At 44.6% G+C, this 25,843-nt stretch overlaps 1 protein-coding gene and 1 long non-coding RNA gene across 10 annotated transcripts in view; one reads left to right on the top strand and one right to left on the bottom strand.

Moving 5' to 3' along the window:
• Nucleotides 1–2,937: 2,937 nt before the first annotated feature.
• Nucleotides 2,938–6,381, bottom strand: LOC135416955 (uncharacterized). Its single transcript, XR_010431827.1, has 2 exons — nucleotides 5,441–6,381; nucleotides 2,938–3,160 (listed from the first exon to the last, which is right to left on the bottom strand). It is a non-coding gene; the product is annotated as an uncharacterized LOC135416955 (long non-coding RNA).
• Nucleotides 6,382–6,751: 370 nt separating this feature from the next.
• IKZF2 (IKAROS family zinc finger 2) overlaps nucleotides 6,752–25,843 on the top strand; it is a 119,297-nt gene continuing 100,205 nt past the window's right edge. For 3 of the 9 annotated variants that reach the window (XM_064660348.1, XM_064660345.1, XM_064660347.1), the window contains exons 1-3: nucleotides 6,752–7,073; nucleotides 9,774–9,822; nucleotides 10,546–10,650. In XM_064660348.1, the coding sequence (XP_064516418.1) occupies nucleotides 9,789–9,822; nucleotides 10,546–10,650 (139 nt within the window). In that variant the 5' untranslated portion in view covers nucleotides 6,752–7,073; nucleotides 9,774–9,788. Of the gene's footprint in view, nucleotides 7,074–7,965; nucleotides 8,022–8,456; nucleotides 8,493–9,773; nucleotides 9,823–10,545; nucleotides 10,651–25,843 lie in introns of those variants that run through there. The other 6 variants (XM_064660342.1, XM_064660341.1, XM_064660346.1 and 3 more) reach the window with 6 other exon arrangements.

Raw genomic sequence — 25,843 nt, 5'->3', positions numbered from 1 at the left:
ACCCACAGTCCAGACTTGGGCTTAGACCCCAGGCTGTCCTTCACCTCTGAGATGACATTGTCAGCCTTTGGCTGAGCGATGCCGCTTCTGGCTGTGGAGGGCTGGGCGTTTTTGTTTTCTCAGACTATTTTATGTTCTGACTTCATTACCCATGAGACTGATGACATACCTTTTCTGCAAGGGTCAAAAGCCTGGTTTGGATGAGTTTTTAACCCCCAGCACTCACTGCAGATGTGATACTTTGCACTGACCTGCTCCCTCTGAGTCCTTGCATTTGTGCTGAACAGCACGGATGGGACTGACTAATCCCTGGCCTGGGACTGCCGTGCCTGTCCCCTCTGGATCGAGTCATGTTGCAGAGCCACACACCTGCAGGAGCTGCTGTCAGCCTGAAAGGTGCTTTACCTGTTTACTCCCTGACATCCACAGCAACCAGTTTTCAACCCACCCTCTTCCTGGCTCCCTACAAGCACCGGCTTAATGCTGCAAAAGCAGGAAAGGAAGAAGGAGAAGGACTAAGGAGGGTGAAGTACGTTCCGATAGATCCATGCTGCTTTTTCTGTAGCTATGCACACTGAACAGGGGTGGTGTTGTTTTTGGAAATGTGGTGAGTGAGGAGTGAAATGAATAAACAGGACATCCTTCAGGTGTTTTGAAGAAAGGCCCTGCAACCACCCAAGTAGATTCAGGGAAAACAACCTGTTTAATTTGCAGGGAGATCTGCAAGCTCCTGCACGGTAAGGTGAGACGTGAGCTTAAAACGTGCCAGTTACTCCCCTGGCAGCACTGCTCTTCAGCACAGGAGAAGTGGAATGCCTGACTACTGTGGATGTGGCACTTGGGGACATGGGTTAGTGGTGGGTTTGGCAGTGCTGGGTTAACAGTTAGACTCGATGATCTTAGAGGTCTCTTCCAACCTAAATGATTCTATGATTTTGTGATAGCTTCTGCAGACCAAGTATGTGCACAGTCAGTGAGACTCTCTACCTTTATGGTAAGGTCAGCTTTCCTTGTTGTTCCTTAGTTGTTCAGAGTTGAAGCTGGGTTGGACCTGCGAAGACGCTGAAGGCACTAACAGACCTTAATGACTCAGCTGGGCCTCCCCCCATGACCCTGCCAGGGGCCAGGAGCCCATTTCAGCTCAGCCCCACGCTCTGGGCTTTGTTTGGGGAGTGCTGGTCTCCTGCATGGCTATAGCTTGTGCCCCTGCCTAGCCATGAACCTTGCTGAGCCTGACCTGCAGACTGACTTCTTGGCTTGACCTCTGACCTGCCTCATCACTGCAGACTTGCCTGAAGATCAGGGTTCTTGGTTGGACCTGGCTGTCATCTCTGGCCTGGCAGCTGTGGGATAGACCCTGGCTGCTGAGGCTCCTGGGCCACAGGAAGCCTCTGGCTCATGCTGTGCACTTGCAGGTAGGCTGAATTCAATGAGGGCATGTCCTCATTCCTCATTTCTTTGCCAAGCTTTAAAGAGCTGTAATGGAAAGCTTTCAGGTTCAGAAATGTATGCCCAGGGTGGCCATATCTAGTCTGTATGTCACCCAGTGTGAGGACTGAATGCAGCCATAGCACAGCAGGTAGAACCCAGCAGGTCAAGAAGCCTTACAAGACCTGCTCCCATGATGTTTGCAGCCTATTTTGTTTTCTGTGTTGTAGAAGCCCCTGCAAACCCAAATTGCAATTTTTGGCATTTTGAGATTCAATCTTCATGTTAGCCCTGTCATAGAGAAATGGAATAACTCTGTTCCCACCAAAGTTTCAGCTGTTGCAAAGCTGTGAGCCTGGTCGTTTGTCACTGAATGCTCCCTGGGACTCTGCAATACTCAACATAATTGACACCTGTAATTTTGCCAAATTTCAGCTCAAGTTAACAACTGCTTATCTGCCTAAATGCCTCCAGTAATTTAAATAGGTCCAGCACACTTCTGTATTGGCTGCTTCATGGGCTTCATAATTCTGTGTTATTCTCCATGCTGCATGGGATGTATGAAATTCTGTTGGTACTGTGGTTTTCAGACACAAGCAAAGCAAGAGTTAATTCTTATTTTTGTTGAAGTACTAAGTGGGAAGCTAGGTCATGCATAAATCCTCATTGTGCTAGGTGCTGTACAAGCAAAGAATAAAAATGATCCCAGGCTCAAGGCTGCTCTGTTAGTAGCTTGTGTCATAATTAAATTTTGTTAGGACACTTTAGAATTTCCCTTCCTCGTAAATGAAATATCCATATACATTTATATCTCCATAATAAAAGAGAAAACCTGTACACTTTTATTGTGGATGATAAAAAAGAAAATATATTACTACTTTCCGAGTAACTTGAATGTAGCAATTGGAATATGTGGGGGTGACGGAAAGGATCTTTGTTTCTTGTATACTTCTAGGTTATATAGACCTAAAGTTGTCAACTTTATAGAAAAAGGAAGAAGTACTTGTTGTGAAAATAGTCTCATATGGAGCATACAGAATTCAGGTGGAGAGCACAGAGCAGGAGCTGGGGCCCTTTAAAAATCAAATATTGTGTCTTCATGAATAAAGCTTTGACGATAAAGATAAGAGAAGAAAATACAGCAACCATGTGATATATTAGCAGAATGTTTTACAAAGTCCCCCCACAAAGCACCCGCTGGTCTTGAAAAGCCTAACCAGCCTAAGTGAGAAACTATTCACAAATTTAGTATTCAGATTACATACTCTGCCTTTTCAACTGCTCTCTGTACAATGAATGGCTGTACAACTACAGTAACAGACACAGATCTACAGTTTCTGTGGCCTTTGAGCTATTATGAGTATTATGCCTCTCCATAAATTACATCTGCATGTCCTGAAAATACCAACTGTTTTAATAGGAATTAATCTATAGGCTTTTATCTTGGTGAAATACACGGGGTACAGTATGTTGTGTCCCTTTTAAAATTAATAGAGTACGCTCTGAAGGTATTCAAGGATGTTCATTATTTTCTTTATAGGTCTCTTTATTGATGCATATAAGCATAAAACAGTGCTTCACTGTAGCAGAGAGGAGGAGATGGAATAACGGATAGATTAGTGTTTATATGGTTTTTAGGTTGCCCAACGCACAGTTAAGTAAAGAAAGGTCTGTGTTTGTCCTCTTCAAAGTATATTGGGACTGGATCCAGTTTGTCTTCAAAGTGCCCCTTCTGTGGGTAGAGAAGAGAGGGTTCAGTCTAACAGCCAGAAAGCGATGCAGGGGTCTGCTGCTCGGCTGTGTTCGCTGCTGGCCGAGGCAACAGTGTGTCAGATGCCTCTTTTTTAATTTGCTAAGTATAAATAAGTCTGCAGCTTATGCTGTGGTGAGATACTATTTATGTGAGCACCTAATAGGAGCTTTTGGGCATGAACTCACAGAACACCTTGACCTTATATAGGCATATAAAAAGAAGAGAATTAGAAAATTTAAACCAGAATTTACATAAAAAGCATGGTGGTTCTTTTGAATAGTAATTCTCACTCACATGCATGTGCACACGCATGCGCATATAGGGGTGAAGTGTTTAAATATTTGGCTGAGAACAGGCTGAGCTCATCAAACCGACCAAAGCACTTTGCTGTTAAATGATGAGGAATTAAACTCTCCAGCACACAGGAGGGGCATTGAGGCCCATGGAGACTGAGCACATGCCTGGGAGGACATTATGGGTCTCCGGTAGGTGGCTGTCGGCACAGGCTGTGATCCCTGGGACAGCTGGCCCAAGGGAGGCAGGGCTCACAGGAGCTCCAGAAATGGCTCTTTCAGAGGTGTGCCACAGCGACCTCTGTAATGTGACAGAACTCCCTGACAAAGCTGAGGATCACTCCTGGGACACTGCTTGACAGGAAAAAAACTCTCATTGCAATAATTTCTCCATTTTAGAAAAGGAGAACTGAAACAGGAGATAATGACTTGGCTGAAATTACGCGGAGGACCTCTGGCTGTGTTTGGATTTGAGTCCTGGTCTCTTGATCCCCAAGCCATCACTTGAGCCTCAAGATCCTTGCAGCTGCTCTGCGGAGTTTGTTGATGTAAATCACTATGGAGCTCTTGCTGCATCCACCAAGCCTTCTACACTGAAACCAGTGATTCACCCCTGTGCTGCTGTAGCCAGGACGTGCTCATCTCTGCAGCCCTTGGAGTTAACAAGCTGGTTTTTGAAGGCAAGCCCTGTCACCTTATTCCCTGCCCCTTGCTTTTCCTTAGGTCACTCCTTCTTGTTTTCACAGCTTTGTTTGGTTTCAAAAGCTGATGGAGCAGCAGGATTAAAAAAATCAGAAATATTTACCGTAGAGGATGGGTCTGGCTTTTCCCATCAGCTTCCATGGCTCAAGCAGGTTCTAACAGCTTTGGGAGAAAAGCTGTTAGCTATTAAATTATTACCTGTAAGGAGAGCCAGCTGGAAGCTTTCAGTTTTCAACATTTTGATGAAAAGCACCATAAAAATCTTGACAACAAGACTTGTAGCATTTCAATGACATGTTTTGCATTTGTCCCTGCTTTTTAATGGCCTGTAAAAGTGATCAAAGGCTTCAAAATGCTGCCGAGACCCACATCTCAGGAATTTTGACCCCCCAAAATGAAGGCGGGAGGGGGGAAGCAAAACTCAGAGTGTGTGCTGTTGGGGGAATTCATTTGGACAGCTTTTGGGAAGTCATTTCCCATCTGGAGGAGAGTGTCCACAGGGAGAGTTATTCGGCATAAACTGTTATGGTATAATTACCCAGCTCCAGCTATGCCAGTCTATTTGCTGGTGTAGGCAAGCCAAGTCTAGTTGTTGAAACGTAGGCGTGGGAAACAAGAAGTGTGCTTTCTAGGCTCAGCTCTTTGGCCTTGGGCCGGTCCCCTAACCTTTCTGCCTCCTTCCTATGCAAAATGAGAAGAGTTAAATTAACCCACTTCACAGGTGTGGTGTAATGACTAATTGGCTAAAATTTGTAGCGCTAGGGAGAGAGAGAGCTGTTGATTAACTTCGTGTCTTGGGCTGAGTGAATAATTTGGTGTCTTTCTCCAAAGTGGAGTTTGTGTCACTCTCAGGATTGGGTGGCTCGTTTGATGTGAAGTGACAGTGCTAAGAAAACCTGGGGTTTGCCTTGTTGTCTAACAACAGTATTGCACTTGTGTGTAGTTAGACCAAGAGTTAAGGCTTTTGCTTCAAGATTTTGCAGTTAAGATTTTGCTTGAAAGCAAAATTTCCAGGTACTCAGAGCCTTTGATACACAAAGAATGCGGGTATGTAGTGATGGAGATACTTTAGTGCATGTCTGAAACTCAGTGGTAAAGTGCATGTGTTACTCGCCTTAGTACCAATGAAAATCAAGGATAACTCTCCATTATTCCCATGGGTTGCTCTGTTGGGTGAAGAGGCTCAAGGGTGTATGGGCAGCCTGAATTATGATGCTTCCTAGTGTTTGCATGCTTAACTTTGCAAATTTAAATTTAATAATACCTGCGTATATCGCGCATGACATACATAACCTCAGCTCCTTAATGGACAGTAAATTCTGGTGTCTCATGATGGCATTGCCACGGCCATCAGCACCTGGCAGCTCAAAGAGAAGAAACCAGGACAATGCTCCTGCATCTGATCCAGGACCTGTGGAGAGCAGAGAAAACTGTAAGGAAGCACATCAGACATTCACCCTCAGCCAGCTGTGGTGGGTTTGGGTCAGGCCTCTGAGTGGGTCTGTGGGGGTAATTCCTCACTTAGGGGGATGCCCCTTCACTGTGGGGATGTTCTCTCACTTATGGGGTGTCCCCTCACTGTGGGGATAATCCCTCACTTATGGAGTGCCCCCTCACTGTGGGGGTAATCCCTGATTTATGAGGTATCCCCTCACTGTGGGGGATGTCCCTTCACTGTGGGGAACACTCGGGGCTGTTCCTTCAGCCTTGGCTGTGGGGCAGCGTCAGGGTTTCCCTCAGGACAGTAATGGTGATTTTTTTCCCCTTTCCCCACCACATCGACTTCTCGGGAGAGGGGGGGATGGCACGTAGAATCTTGATTGTAACCAGGTTGTCTCAACATAAGCGGACCACAAACTCCGCTCGTATTTACCGTGAACGTTTAATTAAGTAACAAGCCCGGCAGCGGCGCGCCCCTCCCCGCCGGCCGCCCCCCGGCCGATTATAAATAGAAGTGCTGAATCATGACTCCGCCGGCCCCTTCCCCCGCCCGGCGGGCGCGGAGCGCGGTGCCCGGGCTGTGTGAGGGGTGCCCGCCGAGGGGCCGCCCCGCGGGGCCGCGGCCGTGCCCTGAGGGCGCGCGTGCCCGCCCGCCCGCCCGCGTGAGGCGCGGGGCGCGCTCTGTGGCGGCGGCGGCGGCGGCCGCACTTGTCCTGTAATCGATTGCCGAGCGCGCTGAGCGGCCTCTCGCCGGCTGCGGGCACCCGCCCCCCGCCGCGCCGCGCCGGCCCCGCGGGGCTGCGGGAGCCCCGGGGCGGGGACGGGAATGTGTGTGGGGCGGCCGCGCGTGGGACCGCGGGGGTGTGAGGGACCGAGCGTGAGGAAGGGTGTGAATCTGTGTCCGTGTGTGAGGGAGGGAGAGAGTGAGCGTGCGAGGGAGGGAGTGTGTAAATCTGTGTCCGTGTGTGTGCGTGTGAGGGAGGAGGTGTGAGGGGGAGACTGAGTGTGAGGGAAAGAGCGCGCGCGCGTGTGTGTGTGTGTGAGACGGAGCGTGTGAGGGAGGGTGTGTGTGTGCGTGTGTCTGTGGGAGGGAGGGAGTGCGCGCGTGTGTGTGAAGGAGGGAGTGAATGAGCGTGTGTGTGTGTGAGGGAGGCAGTGAATGAGCGTGTGTGTGTCTGTGTGTGCGAGGGAGGGAGGCAGGGAGGGAGCGCGGCCGCCGCCGCCGCCGCCGGATCGGTTTCTCGGGGTTTGACCAGCTGTCCCAGGCTAACCCTCTGCTCTCTGAAGATGGAGGAAGTAAAAACAGGATTACCCTTAGCTACGGCTCCTCCGCCGCCTTAGTCCCCCCACAGCCAACTGCCGTGCACAAACACACCTCCACTGGGCAGAGGGAGCCGACACTAATAAACACACAAACAAAAGGGGGATGGAACTGACTCACTGCCTGCGCGGCTGAGGTAAATCTGCGCCTGGCTTCTTATTATTTCTCTCTTTTTCTGTTCTTTTTTTTTTTAATTTATTTTGTTTTTTCCCCTCCTCCCCTCCTCTCCCTCCCCAGTCCCCCTTTCCCCGTGGGAGGAGGGACAGCTCCGTCCGGTGCCGGGGGTACGCGGGGCTCGGTCCGTCCGTGCGGGTCTGTGTGTGCGGAGGGTCCCCGAGCCGAGCGCGGCTGTGCAGCATCCCCGCGGGCGCCGATGACTTGTTGCTGGTAGCCCAAAAAATAAAAAATAATTAAAAAAAAAAAAAAGACCACAGAGACCAGACGAGCCTGGGGCCGGAGCCTCGGCGGGTCTCCCCGGTCCGTTACCCAGCCCGGCCCCGCTGCCATTTCCCTCAGCACCCGCCGCCACCTGCGCGCCCCGGGGGGCTGCGGCCTGCGGCGGGGGGAAGGGGGAAAGGGAATGGAATGACAAGCGAGGCAGGACTTCCATGACTTTGACAGGTTGTGGCAGGGGTGGGGAGCGGCAGAGATGAGGCGCGGAGCCCGGCGTCGCCCAGGGCCGGAGCGGGGAAGTTGGCCCGGCTCTGGTGCGCGGGGTGTGAGTGCGCCCGCCGGGCCCCCCTCGCCCCATCCCGCCCCGCATCCCCTCACCCCATCCCGCCCCGCATCCCCTCCGCTCCCCCCGATCCCGTGCCGATCCGTAAGGAACCGGTGGATCAAGTTTTCCTCTCTCTCTTTCTCTCTCTCTCTTTCTCCCCCTCTCTCTCCCTCTCTCCGCGCTGGTTAATCGCATTGCTGTAGCAGCGGCTGACCTCCCTCCCTCCCTCTCCCTCTCTCTCTCTCTCTCTTTTTTTTTTTTTTTTTGTTCTTCATCTTCCTTCAAAAGTATGTGCCATTCCTGAGCGAGTTTCCCCGCCGGCTCATCCCGGGGCTTCCCGGCTCCCCGGCTCCGCATGCCTCACCTGTAAGTGCCGGGGGCGGGTTTCTCTCCCCTATCCTTCTCTCCCTCCCGGTCTGTCTCTCTCCCCCCACTCCTCCCGCCTATAAAAAAAATATTTTTCCTAAACTTTCTCCATCTTTCTGTGTCTTCAGCTCGAGCGAAACACTCTCCCTCCATTCGTTGTGGAGAGAGAGGTTTAGCAGCTGGGATTTGCCATCACCAGCCTAAAAATGGTGACCAAACTTTTTCTTTCCCCCCTCCTTTTCCTTCTCCTCTCCCCCTTGAAGAAATAAAAAAAAACTAAAATCAGGCCGTGTTTTAACTTCGGTTATGGATGTTTCTGTGTTTCTTTTTGTCTTCCTTTCTCTTCCTCCTCCCTTCCTCCCCTTTCTTTCCTTCCACTTCATTGGCTGGGATGATCTTTCCCTGTTGCTTCTGATGTTTCTTTCTTTTTCTCAGTGTGTGCCTGCCTACCTGGACTAGGGGGAAGATAAGGTAATTTTGAAGGGCTTGAGGAAGTGGCTTACCTGTTCTGAAAACTTCTGGGGGTTTTTGAGATTTCTTTTTAAGAGTCATGAAAATCAGTAATTGAAGAGTTTGGTAGCAGCTGGGCAGGTTGAAATTTAAGTGTTATGTGCTAAATGCCTTGGGAATTTGATCTGCTTTATACCAACGAAGAGCACAGAGAAAAGTATTTATTTGTTGGGGAAAGGCGGGGAGCAGGGGGGAAGGAAAGAGGGTTGAGGGAGGGGGAGGGAAGTGGTTTTGGAGACAAGAAGTGAAGCTGCCTGTTTTCCAGTAAGTAATGGAGAAATTCCAGGAGCCAGGGCTAAATATACTTGGCGATCAATACAGAAATGGCTCATTGTGAATAATTTAGCTGCCTGGTGCAGTGAGAGTTTTGAAACTAAAGGCAAAAAAGAGGCTGTGGAGGGAGAGAGGAAATAAAATTCTCCTCTGGTCATGTCAGATTCTTAACTTTTCCACTTAAAAGAACATAGTTATGATTATTGATCCCTCTCTTATTCCCCCCCCCCCCCCCCAATATATATCAAATGATAGCTAGGGGGTGTCATTCTATACAGTTACTTGGGTTTCGGGAAAGTAATAGCTTGTTCTGTGTCAGCAAAGTGCTTCCAGAAACTTTAAGATTGCTTCACACCACAAAATGTATGATCTGGGAGTTTTAAGTGTGATGTTTGGCCCCGTGCTGTGGTAGATAAATAGGATTGGAATGAACAGGTGTGTGTACAGGTGTGTGTGTGTGTGCACAGAGGTGTGAGACAAAGAGCTGGAACAGCTCTGTGGAAGGGGAACAGACACAGGAGGGTTTATTTTGTTTAGATCAGGATGGAGTCTCTTGTAGTGTGTGTGAAAAGAGCAATTGTTAAAGGTATCCATCTCCTCAAAGTCTGTTCTGGCTGCAGGAGCGGATAAAGCGTTACCATCCCAGCTTGAACAAAACAAGTGGAAAGTCAGAGAAAAAACTCTCAAATCGGGCAAAAATGTGAGTGGGGCACAGAGAGAGGGGGATGGTCAGATCAGGATGATCCCAGTGCCACCTGCCCAAGAGGCAGCTGCATTTCTTTACTCACATAATTTACAGGAAGAGTTCAGTGATTTGCAAACGAGCACATGCAATGCACTTGTGTGTTTCTCTAGGCAGTGGTTGCAACAGCAGTAAAATGGGCAACTACTTAGGGCTTTAAGTAAGTTTAATCATTTAATGGTTGATACTGACAGGAGTCTCTGAGGGTGTACTTTTCTGCCTTGCAGCACTGCACTTTGACTATGGAAGCAGAGGCTGCTGATGGATATATAACATGTAAGTAGTCATTTCATTTGATTATTCTGAATTACTTTTCTTTTCCCACTATCCTTTCTATAATGCAGTCACCTGAAACTTTAGGTTCCTTATGTATGGTCTTTGCATTGATACTGAATTAATAGCATCTAAATATAAGCTCTCTGTACGACTGAGAAGTGCATGGGGATGGGTGCATGGGTGAGTATCTCTAGGTTTAAATGTTTGCTGGGGGTAAATGAACTTAGCAAATGAAAGTTTGTCTTCAGAAATTCAAATTGCAGCCCAAACCTTTTTATGCCTTTCCCTATGCATTTCTCTTGTTTTCTTTGTGGGGGTTTCTGTAAGTGCTTTGTTTGACTGTCAGTTAAACCTGAGCATTGGGGGGAAGGTCTGTATGGTGAAGTACTGTTCTAGTCTTCCCCTGCCCAGCCTGGATTGTCGGTGTCTGCTAATGGAAAAGTAATCCTAACTCACTTGAAACCAAGCAGCTGGGGCAAAGTTTGTCACAGGTGTGTGTGTAAAAGACTGGTGACCGTGGGTATGAGGGGGCTCTTAAAAATCAGTCAAACTTCTTTTTGTGCCCAGTGGGAGTCCAGATTTTACAAGCTCTGGGAAGACCCCACCAGTAAAGGAGGGAAGGGCAGGGGTGAAGGGAGCAAGCGGGCTGTGGTTCTTGATCTTTGTGCAACTCTGCTGAAGAAGGGGATGGAAACTCACGGGGAACTTGTTTTGTGCACACAGGTGACAATGACTATTCTCCTGAGAGGGAGCACTGCGGCATGGCCATTGACCTCACCTCCAGCACTCCCAATGGCCAGCACGCCTCCCCCTGTCACATGGCAAGCAGTAAGTCTCCTCTTAAGCCTGTTTCTCTCTAGCAGAGGGTTGGGTTGGTCTGGTCCTCCGGGTCCTCGGCTTGCTTACCGGGTCTTAACCACTGCTGTAGGCATTGCTAATAGCAGAGGAGGACAAGGGAATTTTGTTGGGGTTTGTTTTGTTGGTTTTTTTCTTTCTTGTTCATGCTGGTGTCTCATCTAAACATGAACGGGATTACTAGTCTGAACTATCCTAAGGTGGCATTTGAGAGCTGGTCCTTACCTGTTCCAGGTAGGAAAACACTAGGCTTGACATATGCTGGTTTTGTTTCCTCAGGTTTTGAAATCCAAATGGAAGTTGGTGTTATTATTACTTACTGTGCTTCCCAAAACAGCTTGAAGTAGCTTTATTTGAAAACAAACACATTTTATTTACAAAAAAGCTTCACTCTGGCAAAAGTATAAAGTTAAAATATCTGGGTTTGATGACAGGTTGTATTTTACTGTTCCATACAGTAACTTCAGCATCCTATTCATTACTTCAGCTTTGCCTTTGCAAGTCCAAAAGTGGCTGGGATAATTGGGGGTTTATGGCACTTGGTCATTGACTCTAACAAAGTGAAAGGATTTTGGTTTAGAATGTCGGGGAGAAACTCAGAAAATGTAGAGTTTTGGGAGTCTACTGAGAGTGTCAAGTGCTGGTAATATTTCTGTAATTATTCTCATGCTGTCTATTGGAGGTGGATAAATATAGTTTACACGAATTTCATAAAAGCAACATTCTCTCTTTTCTGTGTGTGAGTGCTGTAGGTTGTTTTACTGGTGGCTACAGTGTTACATCAAGATATTTACCTTAATGTAACCTCTCTACTTGTATTCAAGAAACCATGTAATATGCTTTGCTTCCAACATACTTAATTTTCTTTCTGGTTTGTGTGTGCTATAGATACATATCTATCTTTTTAAACAGGGTATTTGTATAATACCCCCCCAAAAAACTGTATGAAAAAAAAATAAAACCAAAACCAGAGCTTTTAGGGTTGCTAGCTTGAAAATAAACAGTATATTGACTTCAAAGTTTTTCTGATTGAGAAAAAGATGTTGCTTTCCTTAAGAATTCTTTCCTCCTGCAAATTATGAGTAAAACACAGTTTTATGAGCCTTTAAAAATGAGGGTTATTACAAAGATCTCCCAATTATATACATGTTGCTGGAGAATATGATTGGTAATACTGTGGACTGAACTTTATATGACAACCGCCCATAATTCAGCATCTTTAGACAATTCCAGTTGTACGGCACTGGGAGTCTGATGTACTTTATTATGTTGTAAAAGTTTTACTACTCACTTTCTTCATTTTCTTTGTTTCCTTTTTATTAATGGGAAGGCTTCATTGGAAGGGAAAAAATCTCCGTGTTTTAAATCTTCTTTATAATCTAGACTAAAAATCAGAGTCAAATTGGGGAATAAAAAGGTCTGGGATGAAGCAATGCAAAAACTCTGTAACACATTCAGTATTTTCATGTTCATTGTGTTAACATTTTCAGTGGTTTTTAAGCTTTGTTAGTTCTTGTGACACACATGTATCTGCAGCCTCGGTGAATATCTTGTTGTTTTAGAGGTGTTTTTTGGTCTCTCATAGGTGTCTCAAATGCTTTCACCACTGCTGCTCTGTGTTAAGCATGTGCCGCTGTTGAAAAATTAAGGGCTCTGCCTGACTTTCCCAAGCCAAGCAAAACTCAAGCTTCTTAAATTTGTTGTAATTTATTTACTCTTTACAGAATGTTTTTCAGAGAGGCGGTTTGTGCTGCCTTAAACATGGGAGGTATTGATCAGAGGTTGTCGGCTTTTGTGGCAGCTGTTATGTTGGTTCATTTAAGGTTTTTGGCCAAATCTCGAATCTGGCATGTGTAGGCTAAATCTCCAGGCTGTGCTTTAGAGCTTTCCACCTGTTTTGCGGGGCATGGGAAATCCTTTTAAAGGTTTGGTAACCCAGGGACCCGCGACCTCTTTTTTTTTTTTTAAGGAGTGGTGGGGATGGGCTGGTAAGGAGGAATAGCTGTTTGAAATGTTTTTTATGAATTCGGTAGCTCCAAATGGATTGATCCATCATCCATAGTTTTAAGTGGAGGAAGTAGCAGTGTTATATTTCTGTATGGTTTGATGTCCAGTGGGTCACTGGAGACTCAGTGATGTTGGCTGCTGTTATAGTGAAGCCCAGAGCATATAATTCTGGCTGGGTAGGGCTTCCTAATGGAGGAGTTGACATGGGGAGCAGACCCCAAATTCCAAACATTTCACTCCTGGTTTGGTTGCTCGTCATCCCCAGGAATGGATGCCCCTATTTGGCTGTGTGCTCTGGATGTGCACCTGCAAGGTAGAGATCTAAGTTTTCACCTTTGTTCTTGCATTCCACTAAATTGTTTTGAACCACAGCTCTTAATTTAGTCTGAATTTGTGTCTGACTCAAAAGGAGAAACACCATGAGAAGGAAATTTCTTGGATCTGCACCGAAATGACTGAGTAGTGCTCTCCCAGCAACAGCAAAATTATGTGCTGGGTAAAGAGTTTTTTAGTTCATTAGCCCTTGGCAATCTGTGTTACTACTTCTGTCTGGCTACTGATGTTTTCAGGTTTGATTCAAAAAGGTTTTGGGTTAAATGTTTTGGCTGCTGCATCCTTTAACCTATTATCATTTTCAAGTATCTAGATTATATTTGTAGGTTATGGATGGGGCTGACACTCAATTTTCCTTGTGAATGAGGTGATCCTGAAAGATGAATCACGCTAAATCGCCTGTCATAGCTAACTGATGATCTTACAGATACCTGCCTTTAGCAGAACACTGCATGTGTGTTGGCAGATGCTCTGTTCTAAAACACTCTATTGTAGTTTTATGTAAGCAAAGATTTCAAATACATGTAAATAGTCAAATCTAATAGGTTGATAGATCATCTCACTTCTCTCTACAGCGAAAGACAAATTAGTGTTATACCTGCTGAGTATAGATGATATATTTACATAGCCCCAAATCTGGAAGTCCAGGTTTTCTTCTGATCTTCTGCAGGAAAACTCTTCCAAAGGCTGACACCCAGAGCTGGGCGTCAAAGGCCTGCTCAATTAACTTTGTGTTGGTACTAGAGGGTTCTCTGCATGGCCCCAAGCCCTCCTGCAGACCCCACCGAGTTCAAGGGAGTCGGTCTTGTTGCCTTCAGTGGGTGTTAAACTGGGCTATAAGTGATCAGAAACCTCCGAATGGGAGCTGGCATGCTAATTAAAGGCTAATGGGGAATCCTTATAAAAGAGGCTTTAAAAAGAAATAATTCCCAGTCACCTCCTCATAATACCACACTGAGTTCTTACTGCAGTTATTAGAGATATTTTTTTTCCCTGTAGGTTAAAATGGACCTAGAGGAATGTCTGCTTTAGAGACTGCAGGGGCACAGTCATTCAATTAGTTGACTCAATCAATTCTTTGTATAGGATGAAGGATACTTCTCTAAGATCACTTGCCTGGTATCATATGGAAAATAGTAACAGCAGCTATTAGCATCTGACAGTCAGTGGCAGAGGCAATTTCCCCTTAAATTAGAGACTTGACAGTGGGTGTCCCAGTTAACTTTCTTATCTTTCCTTTCACGGACAAAAGGAGCCCTCATATGAAACAAAGTCAGAACAATCATAAATATCAAACCCAACATCTGATGTTTTGAACTGATTAAAATTGTGGTACACTTTCAAGAGGTGTTTATAGTAGCTTGAAGTGTTACTAAGTTATGAGAATTAATTTATTAAGAAAATGAGCCATGTCGGCTGACTCTGTTGCAGAAAATAATGAGGGGACTGCATTTTCTTTGTGGTGGGTAACAATCACTCTGTCTGACAAGATGGCTAATTGGGACAACAGTATTAAGGGTAAATGATTTCAGCAGCGATATTTAAAGTGAACTTGGGCAAGGTTTTATTATAGTGTAACCAATACTATATTCCCAGTGATCAGGGTGGACTATCAGTTGCACTGGTTTTTTGTAACATCAGAGCCCCAAATCTTTCTCGATTACTTTCATTTTTCAACTCTGAATTGTCATACAACCCCTGTTTTGTCACAGTTATGTTGCCCCTAGGAGAAAGTCATGTGTACCATAGCTGTATCAGCACATCTGTAGGGATAAAGAAACGTAACTGTGGAGCCTGCCTTTTGGAATAAACTGTGTAAAATTAGAGATTGTTCCATGCCTCCATGGCAAACAAGCCTTACCATCACCAGAGTGCCCTGCCCAGGCACATGAGGATGGACCTTACACTGGGATTCTTTTTGGCTCAGTATGTGTTGTGTTTTTTTTAGTAGGATGAGGTGATGAAGGCTGAACCTCTGCAGGAGGCTTTTCTTTAGGGAGGATGGTTGAAGCTGGTTGGATTGGGCTGCAGAGGGGGACTGAATTGGTGCTTTGAGGCAGTCACTCCCCTGACATGTGCACTGGGGCATGAAGAATTCTGTCTCCAAAACTTCTGTGCTCTGAACTAGGGATTTAGGTCTCCAGTTCCTCCAAATATCTTGGAAAGTGTGAAACATGGCATATGGTGCTAAAAATTCAGACCAGATTACCTCAGGATGCTGAGGAATCTCCTCTCCTCAGCAGTTAAGGAGTAGGGTAGGCAGCATCTATTGGTCTGGGTATCTTTGATCCTGCCTCAGTGCAGAGGTGGACTTTTGACAGTCACTTAAGATGTCCTTTGGTCTTCTGTGTCTGACTTTGCAACCTTGACAGTTTGTTTGGGGAGCTCAGCTGTGGAATCACACGATGATGCCCGATACAGACATACCTGTGGGTTTGCAGGTTGAAGGACAGTGAAGATGGACTTTGCCAAGATGAGCTCAGACATGAGGGATGAGCTCAATAAAGTCTGGCAGGGAACTGTAAGTAGTGAGGTCCTTTGTCACTCACAAGAGCACTGTCTGTGCTTCAGTCTTTTATCTTAGACTCCCTGAGAATTTCCAGGGCAATAACAGTCATCAAAGTTTTAGCCAATGGATTTAGCTTTCTTGAAGTTTAAGGATGAAAATGAAAAGGTGATCATTGGGCTTTAAACAGAAACAGAGGTTTTTGTCTACATCTAAGAAACCAAAGCTCTGCAGAGTAGTGTTACACTGTTTCTTGAGGGGGAGAAAAAAAAAAAGAAAGCCAAACAGAAAAACGGGTTACCTGGAAATTAAATGCTCCTGGGATGTACCGTGAATTGTTGTACCTCTGATTTTTCACACTGGTGTGGTTGAAATCATGAACTAGTTCCTCTGATACAAACTGTGTGTAAATGAACACCGAGTAGTCACTGAAACTAGTAGATAAGTTTGAGTAACTACTATCTATGTAGCTCACACTGCATCGGTGAAGGGCTCCCCTACGTATTTCTCTTCTGTCACAGTCCTGGCATTCCCTATGGAGTCAGATACTCGGCTGCAAAAACATTCCTCCCTCTCAGTGAGTGTTATAATGAGGGTGGAGTGAAATGATCGGTTAATCTCATTAAATAGGTTTTTATTCATTCTGATGGAAGTCTCATGAGAGGTCATCTGCCAGGGCTTTGTTGCAGTACACACCTTTCTTTGGGAGCTTCTGTTATTCTCTTGGACTGTCAGGTTCAGTTAACTTTCCCTGGTACACACCCTGTTACAACACTCAGTGTTCTTGCTAGCTCGGTAGTCAGCAAGTTTTCAGTGTTTGCTTCTGGAATTTCAGTTCCTTTTCAGACATGCCAATGAAAAGAGCAATCCTCATCTTCCATGAAATATGACACTTTGATAGCAGCTGGACAAGATACCCATTGGAGAGTTCTCCCTCTTTCCCATCTCTGGATCTGGGGGAAGGTCCTGTTGAAATCAGTGGGTATTTTCTCCTGGGAAATCAAGGCTTGTCTCCAGTTCCTGTGGGCCACAGGCTCTGTCTAGTCCTCCAGCTAAGTGGCAGTTTGCAGGTTTGCAGGACTAAGTTTTACAGGTAGAGATGCAGCTGACTGTGCCACCTTTGTGCAGTACTGAGGGTGAGCAGCACTCACCCTCTTCGCAGTGCCAAGAGGACACCTTGAAGTGATGCTATTCTAGCTGGGAAGAGAAGGCATAGCTCCTTCTCCTGCTTTTTTTTCAGTAATCCCAGTGAATGAAATTCCTTGGGGGATCCACCTTGAGGCAGGTCTATAGAAAATTTAAGAGAAGGCTGAGCCACTGTAGTAACCAGACCTGTTGCCAGTCCAGGTGAGGAGACTGCATGTTGTCCCTTGCCTGAAGCAGTGGATGCTTGTTTGGAGTCGGGCAGCTGAGTGCTGCATCCCAATGGAGGGAAGCAGAGCTGTGACTATCTCTGAGAAGCAATGACCATGACAGGTATGGCTCTGGAGTAGGTGACCAGAGGCCCAGTCCATCTCCCAAGTCTTGTCATTGTGGGGGAGTCCCTTGGTGTTTCTGTGCCTCTTTTTTTCCCCCTCTTTTAGTTTCTGAGTCACAGAGGCCAGAGATCACTTAGGATGGAGGCTTGGATGGTACATGTTAGCCTTTGTCAAAAGTAGGAAATTTTTTTGCAATATCTACTTTGCTTAGGGGTTATTTTACAGTTAATTTTTGCAGCTGCACAGTGAGATGCATTCACAAGTACCTTAATATCAGTGCAGCTTATTTCCTGTCCCACACAGGAGTAACTGCAGTGGTCCTAAAGCAGCCTGTTCTGGTGTGATTACATCAGAGCAACCACAGGATTTTAACTCTTCTCATTCGGCCGAGGGTTACCAGGTCTGTGTGTGGACAAACCCCTATTCACATTGCCCAGCAAAATGTGCCCTTGATCTGGAGCCAGGTCCACATTACCGGCTTCAGCTGGCACTGCTGTGTCTGCCTGTGGCTTTGAAGGACTGTAATCCCTCCCAGGCGGAGAGATGCTGGCAGAAGCTCCTGCTCTGAGCAGAGCCCTGGCTGGCAGGGTCACCTGCAAGTGCTGTTACAGGTGTTACAGTGGAGAGTACTGTAAAACAGCAGACACTGTTCCTGGAAAAGCACAGGGATGATTGATCCCCCTCACTTCTGTGCCGATAGGTCATGTCAACTTCTGTGAATTAGAATATCTTCTTTGTTTGTTGTTTGTTTTTTTTTTTAACTGACTTCTGCTTTCTCCCTACCTTTTTTTTTGCTTTCAGTTTTGGGGTTTATTCTTGTAATGCTGTGTGACCAAGGCATAGCACCACAGAGGTGGTGGGCTCTGTGTGCATTGTATCAGCTCCTTTAGCTCATGGTTGCTCTGTGTTTGTCCTGTCCAGAGAGGTCACTTCCCTTTGGTGAAGCTGAGGTTGGTGGTCAGAACCCTGTGTCCTCTCAGAGATGGGAGGAGGTCAGCCTAGGGCCAAAGCATGCTCCCAGCCCATGTGTGGAGGATGTGAATGTCTGCACCTGCCAGCTGGTATTGAATAAAAAAGACAGCAGAGTTTAAGTGCATCATCTCCTACACAGGTAGGAGCCCCTCTTCTTAGAAGACTGTGGGTTTTACAGAAGGCATGAGCCAAGGAATCTGATTCACTCCAGACCTGTCTCTGCTCTCCCCAACATGGTTTCATGTTACCCAGAGAAGCTGCACAGACTGGTTTTCTCCACCCCCTTTTTCTGGTGTGGTGTTGGTACCACCTGTGATGCTGTTCTGGGCACAGGTGTAGTCACTGCAGTAGGAAAGAGAAGGGGAAGGTTAGTGGGGGTATTAAAGTCCTTTCCCTGTTTCTGGCTTGGAGAAGGCCTTTGTGGGACTCAGCTACTGTCCACCCTGAAGCTTAATGCAGTGGGGATGGAAGACCCAGCCACATCTTGGTGCTGCTGTTTCCAGGCCCTTTGTCCTGGGGATTGGAAGTCTGAAGCATTTTTTGAAGAAGGTAGGACATGCTGAAGTACCAAAAATCTGTTCAACTTGTCTGCCTCTCTTGTCTGCTTCTCATGAAGCTTCTGCTTATGTGAGGGGTTAAGATGGTCTGTGTTTCCTCTCCAGGTAATGGAAGATCTGGGCAGGGCTAACAGCAGAGATGCTCCGCTGGCGGTTAAACCGCATACGTGACAAAGCTTGACATCCCGATGAGGGGGGATTTTCTTGTTTATCCCCTCTGTTTCTGCACTTGAACAAAATAAGTGTTAGACTGAAAATGTCAGTGCTGTGACCTTCAACAGTAGGCTGGAGTATTCTTGGCTCCTTTTTAATGGTGTTTCCCTTGCATTCCCCTCTGCCTCCCAAACCCCCTAATTCCATCAGAAGGAAGTGATGATGTCCTGGTTTTTCTCAGGGGGCATGTGTTCCCTCAGTCTATGAAAGTTTTATGTCGGTGAGTGGCACAGAAAGCTGACTGGAGAAGCCTGTGATATGCTCAAGTCCATGTTAATTTTTCTCATAATTACTCTTTGATTTGGGAATGCATGTGTGCAGTTGTGTGAGTATTCACACGTAGTCTTTCTTAGACCTCAGCTCAGCTTTCAGACATTTTATTGTTGCCTTTTCAAGATGATATAGCCATGAAACACAAACTGAGAGAATTTTTGGTAACTGTATCTGTGCATCTTTTAAACTTCAGCAGCATGAATAAAACACCCACTTTAGTCTAAGGAGCAGCAAACAGGATGGTGTGAATTCCCTTCTTTTGAAAATGAAAGAAGTTGCTTCTTTCTGTATGAAAACAGCAAGTCTATTTACACAGAAGAGGTATGAGGTCTATTCATTTGAAGATGAGTGGCTGTTCTCTTTAAGTTGTGGATGGTTTAAAAGTTTCCAGGAAAGCATTGCAGTAGACTGAAGACCTTGTTCTGGTTGGCAGCCAGGTCTGTGATACAGGGAGATGGCTCAGGCAAAAGAAGAAAATGACATTTGGTTTTTAATCTTATTTCTTGAGAAATTGATATCCTGCAGGGTTTGCCTTGTCCAGATAACAGCCCCTGAAGGAGAATAAATCTTATTAATTAGCGGTTTCATATTGTGCTTTTAATTGTCCGTTCCTAGGTACAGGCTTTGTATTGCATGTGCACTGTCGTGGTGAGGGGCCTCTCTCCCTGCACCTCTGGAGAGTCTGCCTGAGTGCAGAAATATATCAGAATACACCACTGGGCCTTAAATTCACTCAGTGCCTTAATCCTCATCACCTTTCAGATTTAGGCATGTCCTAGACATAGTTGTGAGTAATAGTTTTACAGTTTAATCTCCCAAAATTGGGTCAACCTTACCAGTTGTTTTGACCTTGTTACTGGCACAGGTGGTTCCTGGGTGAGTTTAATACATCTCTGTGCAGCTGTGTGCAACAATCTGGGGTATCAGCTTTACTTGAAACCCCCTGTTTGAAATTTTTCCTCTAGCTTAAATACACAGGCCTCTCTCTCCATCACTGTTGGGAATTATTCTTTGGATAAGCTCTTTTTCTAGAGGGTAATGTAACAATGTCTCCTTTTATATCATGCTTTTTAAATTTTAAGGTGCTTCACAAAGGATACCAGTTGAAGAAATACAAATGAGTGAATAAAATTATAGGCTGAAGAGGTGGAGAAAAAGTAGGGAAATCAGTGTTAGTAGGAATTCAATTCCTATGGGTGGGAGGCAGTGATCTTCATCATTTGTGTATGTGACTTCGAATTATCAGAGTATAGGTAGCTCTCAAGAGTTCAGAATGGTGTTCTAGTTGTGTATTTAAGGGTCAAGTAGCATATGATGTTAGCAGACCATGAGAGCTCTGTGAGTTTATTCTTGGCCTTCTTTTAAATTTGTGTTCTCTGAATGTCACAATTTATTTTACCAAAATCCTGTGTACTTACATGCGAATCCCAGAGTGTTCTCAGAGTATAAATGCTATGACCTGTCAACTACCCCCAAATTACCTAATATCAAGTAGAGAATGTTGGTAGCTGAAGAAAAAAATAGGAGAATGTGTTCGGCCCTGGTTTCCTACAAGCCTGTACATGTGCGATGTAATAACAAATGGAAGGCACTCCGAGAGCGTTTCGGTCACAGATGACAGAGAAGTACAGGCTTGAAAAATATTAGAATCATGCAATTCTCCTGAAATTAGGAAGCCAGAAAGAGGAGAGGTATGTGAACTGTGCCTCAGCTGAAGGAAAAACGATTAAGCGCCACCCTTTGCAAATGTCAAATGCATGGGAAAAAGTTGTTGGAAGCCAGTCTCCACTAAGTCTGCCACTTGCAGAACCTACTTTTTTGTTAGATGTTTGTGCAAAATCACCTTGCTGGTCTGCCTGTGAGACCAGACATGACTCAGGCCATCAGCATGTAACATGGTTTCAGGTTACTGTCTTACTGCTTTTGCGCTGAAATGCTGTAAAGAACTATTTGCTTTTTTCTCTCACTTTTAAAGTGCTTCATTTATTCAATGTCATTAGTGCTATTGTTACTTAAATTTAGCTTCTGACTGGTAACCATTAAATATTAACAGCAAAATCAATAGTAGTAAGATTTTTGCTCTAGTAAATATATATCACATATATACTGAAAACCAAAGCAAACTGCAGTGCATTCCAGGAAACAATCTATAGTGCTGCTCTGTAACACTTTTCCTCATCTTTGTGTCAGGATGTTTTATCTGTGTCCCAACTGCAGCCATGTGTGCACTGTAACCCTGGCCATTCTTTTTGACAGCCTAGAACAACAGAGCCTTAGTAAAATAAAGTGGCGTTTTCAGTGTAGAAATGTGAATGATAATTCATGATTGTGGTATAATTATCCAAGATTCCTTCACGACTGTGTGTATGGGGAGATCCTTAGGTTTGCTGTTGTATCTGGTGGGCAGCACCCCAGCAGGAGCTCTGCTGGAAGCAGGGAATTGCCCTGTGGTGTTGGTTCTGCTGTGCTGAGGCTGCTCACTGTTGTCCACTGTGTTTTCTCGAACACGGGAATGTCGCTCAGTGCCCCAGCTTGTCATGTCCTCCTCGCCTTTGCTGAGGCGTCTGGACGCCCTTATGGAACGAGTCCCTTTGGGGAATCGCTGACGTGTCTCCTGTGGGGAGGTCAGTATTCAGGTCTGGGTGGAGACAAAACCAGCCCTGCATTCAGGAAGGGTTTTTGAGAGAAGGTGGTGATGTGGCAATGGAAGATGATGGCTTAAAACCATTTAAAACCGATGCCTAATAAAGCAAATCTAAGACTGTGACCTTAAACTGGCTTCAAAGCCAGTCTGGGTTTCACTGGAGGGGTATGGACAAAGGGGCGAGATGGATAGCACACCCAGTGTGCACAAGGCAGTCTACCCCTGAGTTCAGGTCTCTGTATTGTTTTCTTGTACATGCAGTAGATCTTGGTAGACCATCGAAGGGATGACCTCAATTCCTTGCTCTGGCCAGGTGTTTTGGAATGAGGAAAACATCCTTACGAGTTAGCAATGAAATTTCGATCTATAATTATGACCGTAGTTTATAATAATAATTCTAATTATATATATATATAAACAGTTTAACCTACTATAATGTAATATGGTAACATTTGCTGAGCTTTGGCTGCTTTCAAATGGTGAAAATGTGCTGGTGGTTATTGGCTGGGATTCAGAAGCATTTGTCAAAATTTTGTGTGCTATGTGAACAGCAAAATTTTGTGTGGATTAAGCAATTATTAATTCTCTCCCATTATCTGTCAGATAAAACTACAACTAACTCATTAACCAAAATTAATTGTAAATAAAGCCGATCTGTTGTTGGGGAGGCTAATTAGAACAGTAATTGTGTAATGATGATGCATTTAATTTCAAAGAAGCTACTGCTTTTGGCAGTGATAGAGCAAGGTGTTCTGAAATGAAGCAGGGTGCTTGTCACTGTCACTGTCCTCTTAATTAATGCCACCAGGACTGCTTGTGTTTTGAGCCTTAGTAGTGTCCCCTAATGTCCTGATTCTTCTCACACTGAAGTCAGTGGTTAAACTGGCTTTTTGCCTCAATGGGCAGAAGGTGCTGTAAGTGGTGATGTAGGACATTGCACACTCCTGGGTTTATTCCTGCAGCAGCTCATCCTCGTGGCTGAGCTCTGGGAATAGTGGCTGTGCTTTGGGATTTGCTACTGACTTGCCATGGAGATAGATCTGGAGTTTCAGGCCAACAAAACTGAATTGTGACTCAACGTTTTAAAAATGATTGAGTGAGTAATTTTCCATGCAGTTTCATTACAGTATCTTTTGCCCCAAGGATTATTTACTGTAGAGGAGCTTTCAGCATTTTTTCACTTCTATTTGTAATGTAGAATTTTAATAAGAAAGGAACTGTTCAAGTAGGATAATGTTTTTATCCCAAATTGCCTGGTTGTAATGGTAATATTGGTATCACAAGTAAAATCAGCAGTTGTACCTGCTAGGCTGTATGCACAATTTCTTAATTATTTTTTTAGTCTGTTTTCAAAATGTATTAAATGCTATTATGAGGTGAGTGTAGTATGTTTTATTTTAGCCAACTACCATTTGAATCATTAGCAAAGAAATGGGCACTGGGTACAGAATATATGGTTCACTGTACACAGTATATGATTGAGGAGGACCACCGAGTTCATCAAAAGGATGGAGCACTTCTCCTGTGAGGAAAGGCTGAGAGAATTGGGATTGTTCAGCCTGGAAAAGAGGAGGCTTTGGAGATGACCTAATTGTGGCCTTCTAGTACCTGAAGGGAACCTTCAAGAAAGATAGAGAAACACTATTTACAAGAGCATGTAGTGACAGGACAAGGGGAAATGGCTTCATACTGAAAGAAGGCAGGGTTAGATGAGATATTAGGAAGAAATCCTTCCCGTGAGGGTGGGGAGGCCCTGGCACAGGTTGCCCAGGGAAGCTGTGCCTGCTCCATCCCTGGAAGGGTTCAAGGCCAGGTTGGGTGGGGCTCGGAGCAACCTGGGATAGTGGAAGGTGTCCCTGCCCATCAGGAGGGTTGGAATGAGATGATCTTTAAGATCCCTTCCAACCCACACCATTCTGTAATTTATGATTCACCTCGTCCCATCATTTTTAATCACTCTAGTGATTTTTTTTTTTTCCTTCTGACTTGGTTTAGAGGGAATTACACAACTGAAGCCTTGACTTAATCTTGAATGTTCCTACTTATCAGACTAGAAGGGAATATTGAACATACATACATTTTACCTATTTTATTTTTAACTTTTCCTCTGTAAAGGTTTTTTTTTTTTTTTCCTTGTGCTTCCTGGTCCATGGGGAGAAAAACCCTTTGAGCATGTTTTAGTTACATCACTAATATTAGAACTGAGTAATCAGGTGGCTTTGGCAGCAGTCTCGTTTATAAATTGTTGGCGAGCAGATGGCTCACCAAGTTGGCATGCCAACTCCAAACTTTCACAATCATGAGTCAAGTTTTAAATCTCAAGATTGCCTTACATGCCGTGAGATTTTTTTAATGTGTGTTTGTTTAATAAATGTGATTCTCGATGTATCTCCTCATTCCTGAGCTGTGTTTTGCACTGAAGCATGGCTTTTCAGCAATCCCTGGGGTTGGGAATGCCTTTTTTTCTTAATTTAATAAAAGTGGAGACTTTTGTAGTCACTTACCTGAAAATCTTGCTGCTAAGAAACACCAGTAAATATGGGGCTAAGGGACATAAAAGTGAGACTTGTCAGTTCTGGCTAATGTCAGGTAGTTCAAACGTTTGAGATCATTCCCAATTAAACTTAAAACAACTTCTGGTTTGTATGGACAAATATTTGTTAGGAATAATTTGCAGATATCTGTTATCCTGGATATGCAAATCAGTGCCAATTTGTTTGTTTCCTAGGTGCAGGGCTTAAGTCATTAGGCAGCATGGAGTTCGAGTGTTACATTTTGAAATGCAGAAGTGAATATTTGCTGTAAGCAAAATGTAGCAATAAGAAAACAGAGCCCAGCTGGAGTGCTCAGACATTCTCCCTGTGATCACAGTGAAGTTCCAAAAGGGTCAGATCTTGATCCACTTGAGAATTTGGACAAATATTACTGGAAGAATTTCTGCTTTTTTCTTTTTCTTTCTCCTTTTTAAGCTATTCCTTCAAGTAAATTAACACAGTATATGTGGGTTATAATGCATTGTGGGACCTGTTATGGAATGATAATTAGACCTTATTTCTAAATGATTCCACAGAAAGTGTGCTGTTGTAAATGCTAAACAACTGTGTTTCATCCACAGTCATGTAATTGGTGTGTGCAGCTAATTAGTGTGTGTTCAATTTAGGCCCAGATTTTTTGGAAATGTCTCCTGTTCTGGTCCTGATTTAGCAAAGCTCTTAAACAGGTGATTAACTTCCATTGGCTTTAATAGGACTTAAGCACATTCTTAATCAGGGCCATTGTGTCAAATCATGTCTCTTGGTGACAATCAGAGCAACCTGCCAGAGCCATAGTAAAAATATCTGTAGGTCCTCCTTAAATTTAGATTAATCATTTCTTTAACTTGTGAAACGCTTTGTTTTAGAATCTGAAACTCTGCGTAGATCTCTCGCTCTTTCTCTCTCTCTCTCTGTTTTTAAGCAAATGGTTATTGTCACAATCTAATTGTGTGTATAAAGTTTAAAGATTTTAACTAGCTTGGCAGGAGGCTGTTTACATCAAATCTGCTCAATACACCTTTGAGATGGAGAAGAAGAAAATAGGCATCTGAGAGTGCCTCACTGGAATATAAATGTCACTGCTGATAGATATCTATGATAGAAAATTTGTGTGGGAGTAATAATTTAGTAATAAAATAGGTCAAATTAATTCTTATGCTGAAGGGGATACCTTACAATAACCATTTTGTAATTTTATGTTTGACAGTTTGCTCTGCATTATGTGGATAGGTGGAGCTGAGATAATGTAATCCATTTCCAGTTGTAAACAAGATTTCTTTAAGAGCTGCAGTAGTAAGATACATGTTGGCTGACTTTAAGCTGAAAGGTAATTGCCTCTGAATATTAATGTGCATGTGGGGATTTTGTTTTTAATTCTGGGATTTCATCTTTGCCCTATAGCAGCTCTGAAGAGGCCCTTGTTTTCCCAAACCCCACTTTATGCTAATTGAAGCTGATGGCAAGTGTTGCATTTTGGGCCCTTTGCTTTTCTATTCTGTGGCCTGTGTACCTTGGAGAATGCTGCTTTCTTTGGCTGTTGTCTTTTTTTGTTAACTACCTTTTGAGTAGAGGTTTTTTGGAGGTGCTCTTGCAGTCCTACAGCAGCTATGACTGGTTCCTGGGATAGAGGAGGAATTATAGGTTATGAG

The sequence above is a fragment of the Pseudopipra pipra genome, chromosome 7 (genome assembly GCF_036250125.1).
Source record: "Pseudopipra pipra isolate bDixPip1 chromosome 7, bDixPip1.hap1, whole genome shotgun sequence".
Taxonomy (NCBI): domain Eukaryota; kingdom Metazoa; phylum Chordata; class Aves; order Passeriformes; family Pipridae; genus Pseudopipra; species Pseudopipra pipra.
Note: the sequence above shows the minus strand (reverse complement) of the source record. Positions and strands in the feature narration are given on the sequence as shown.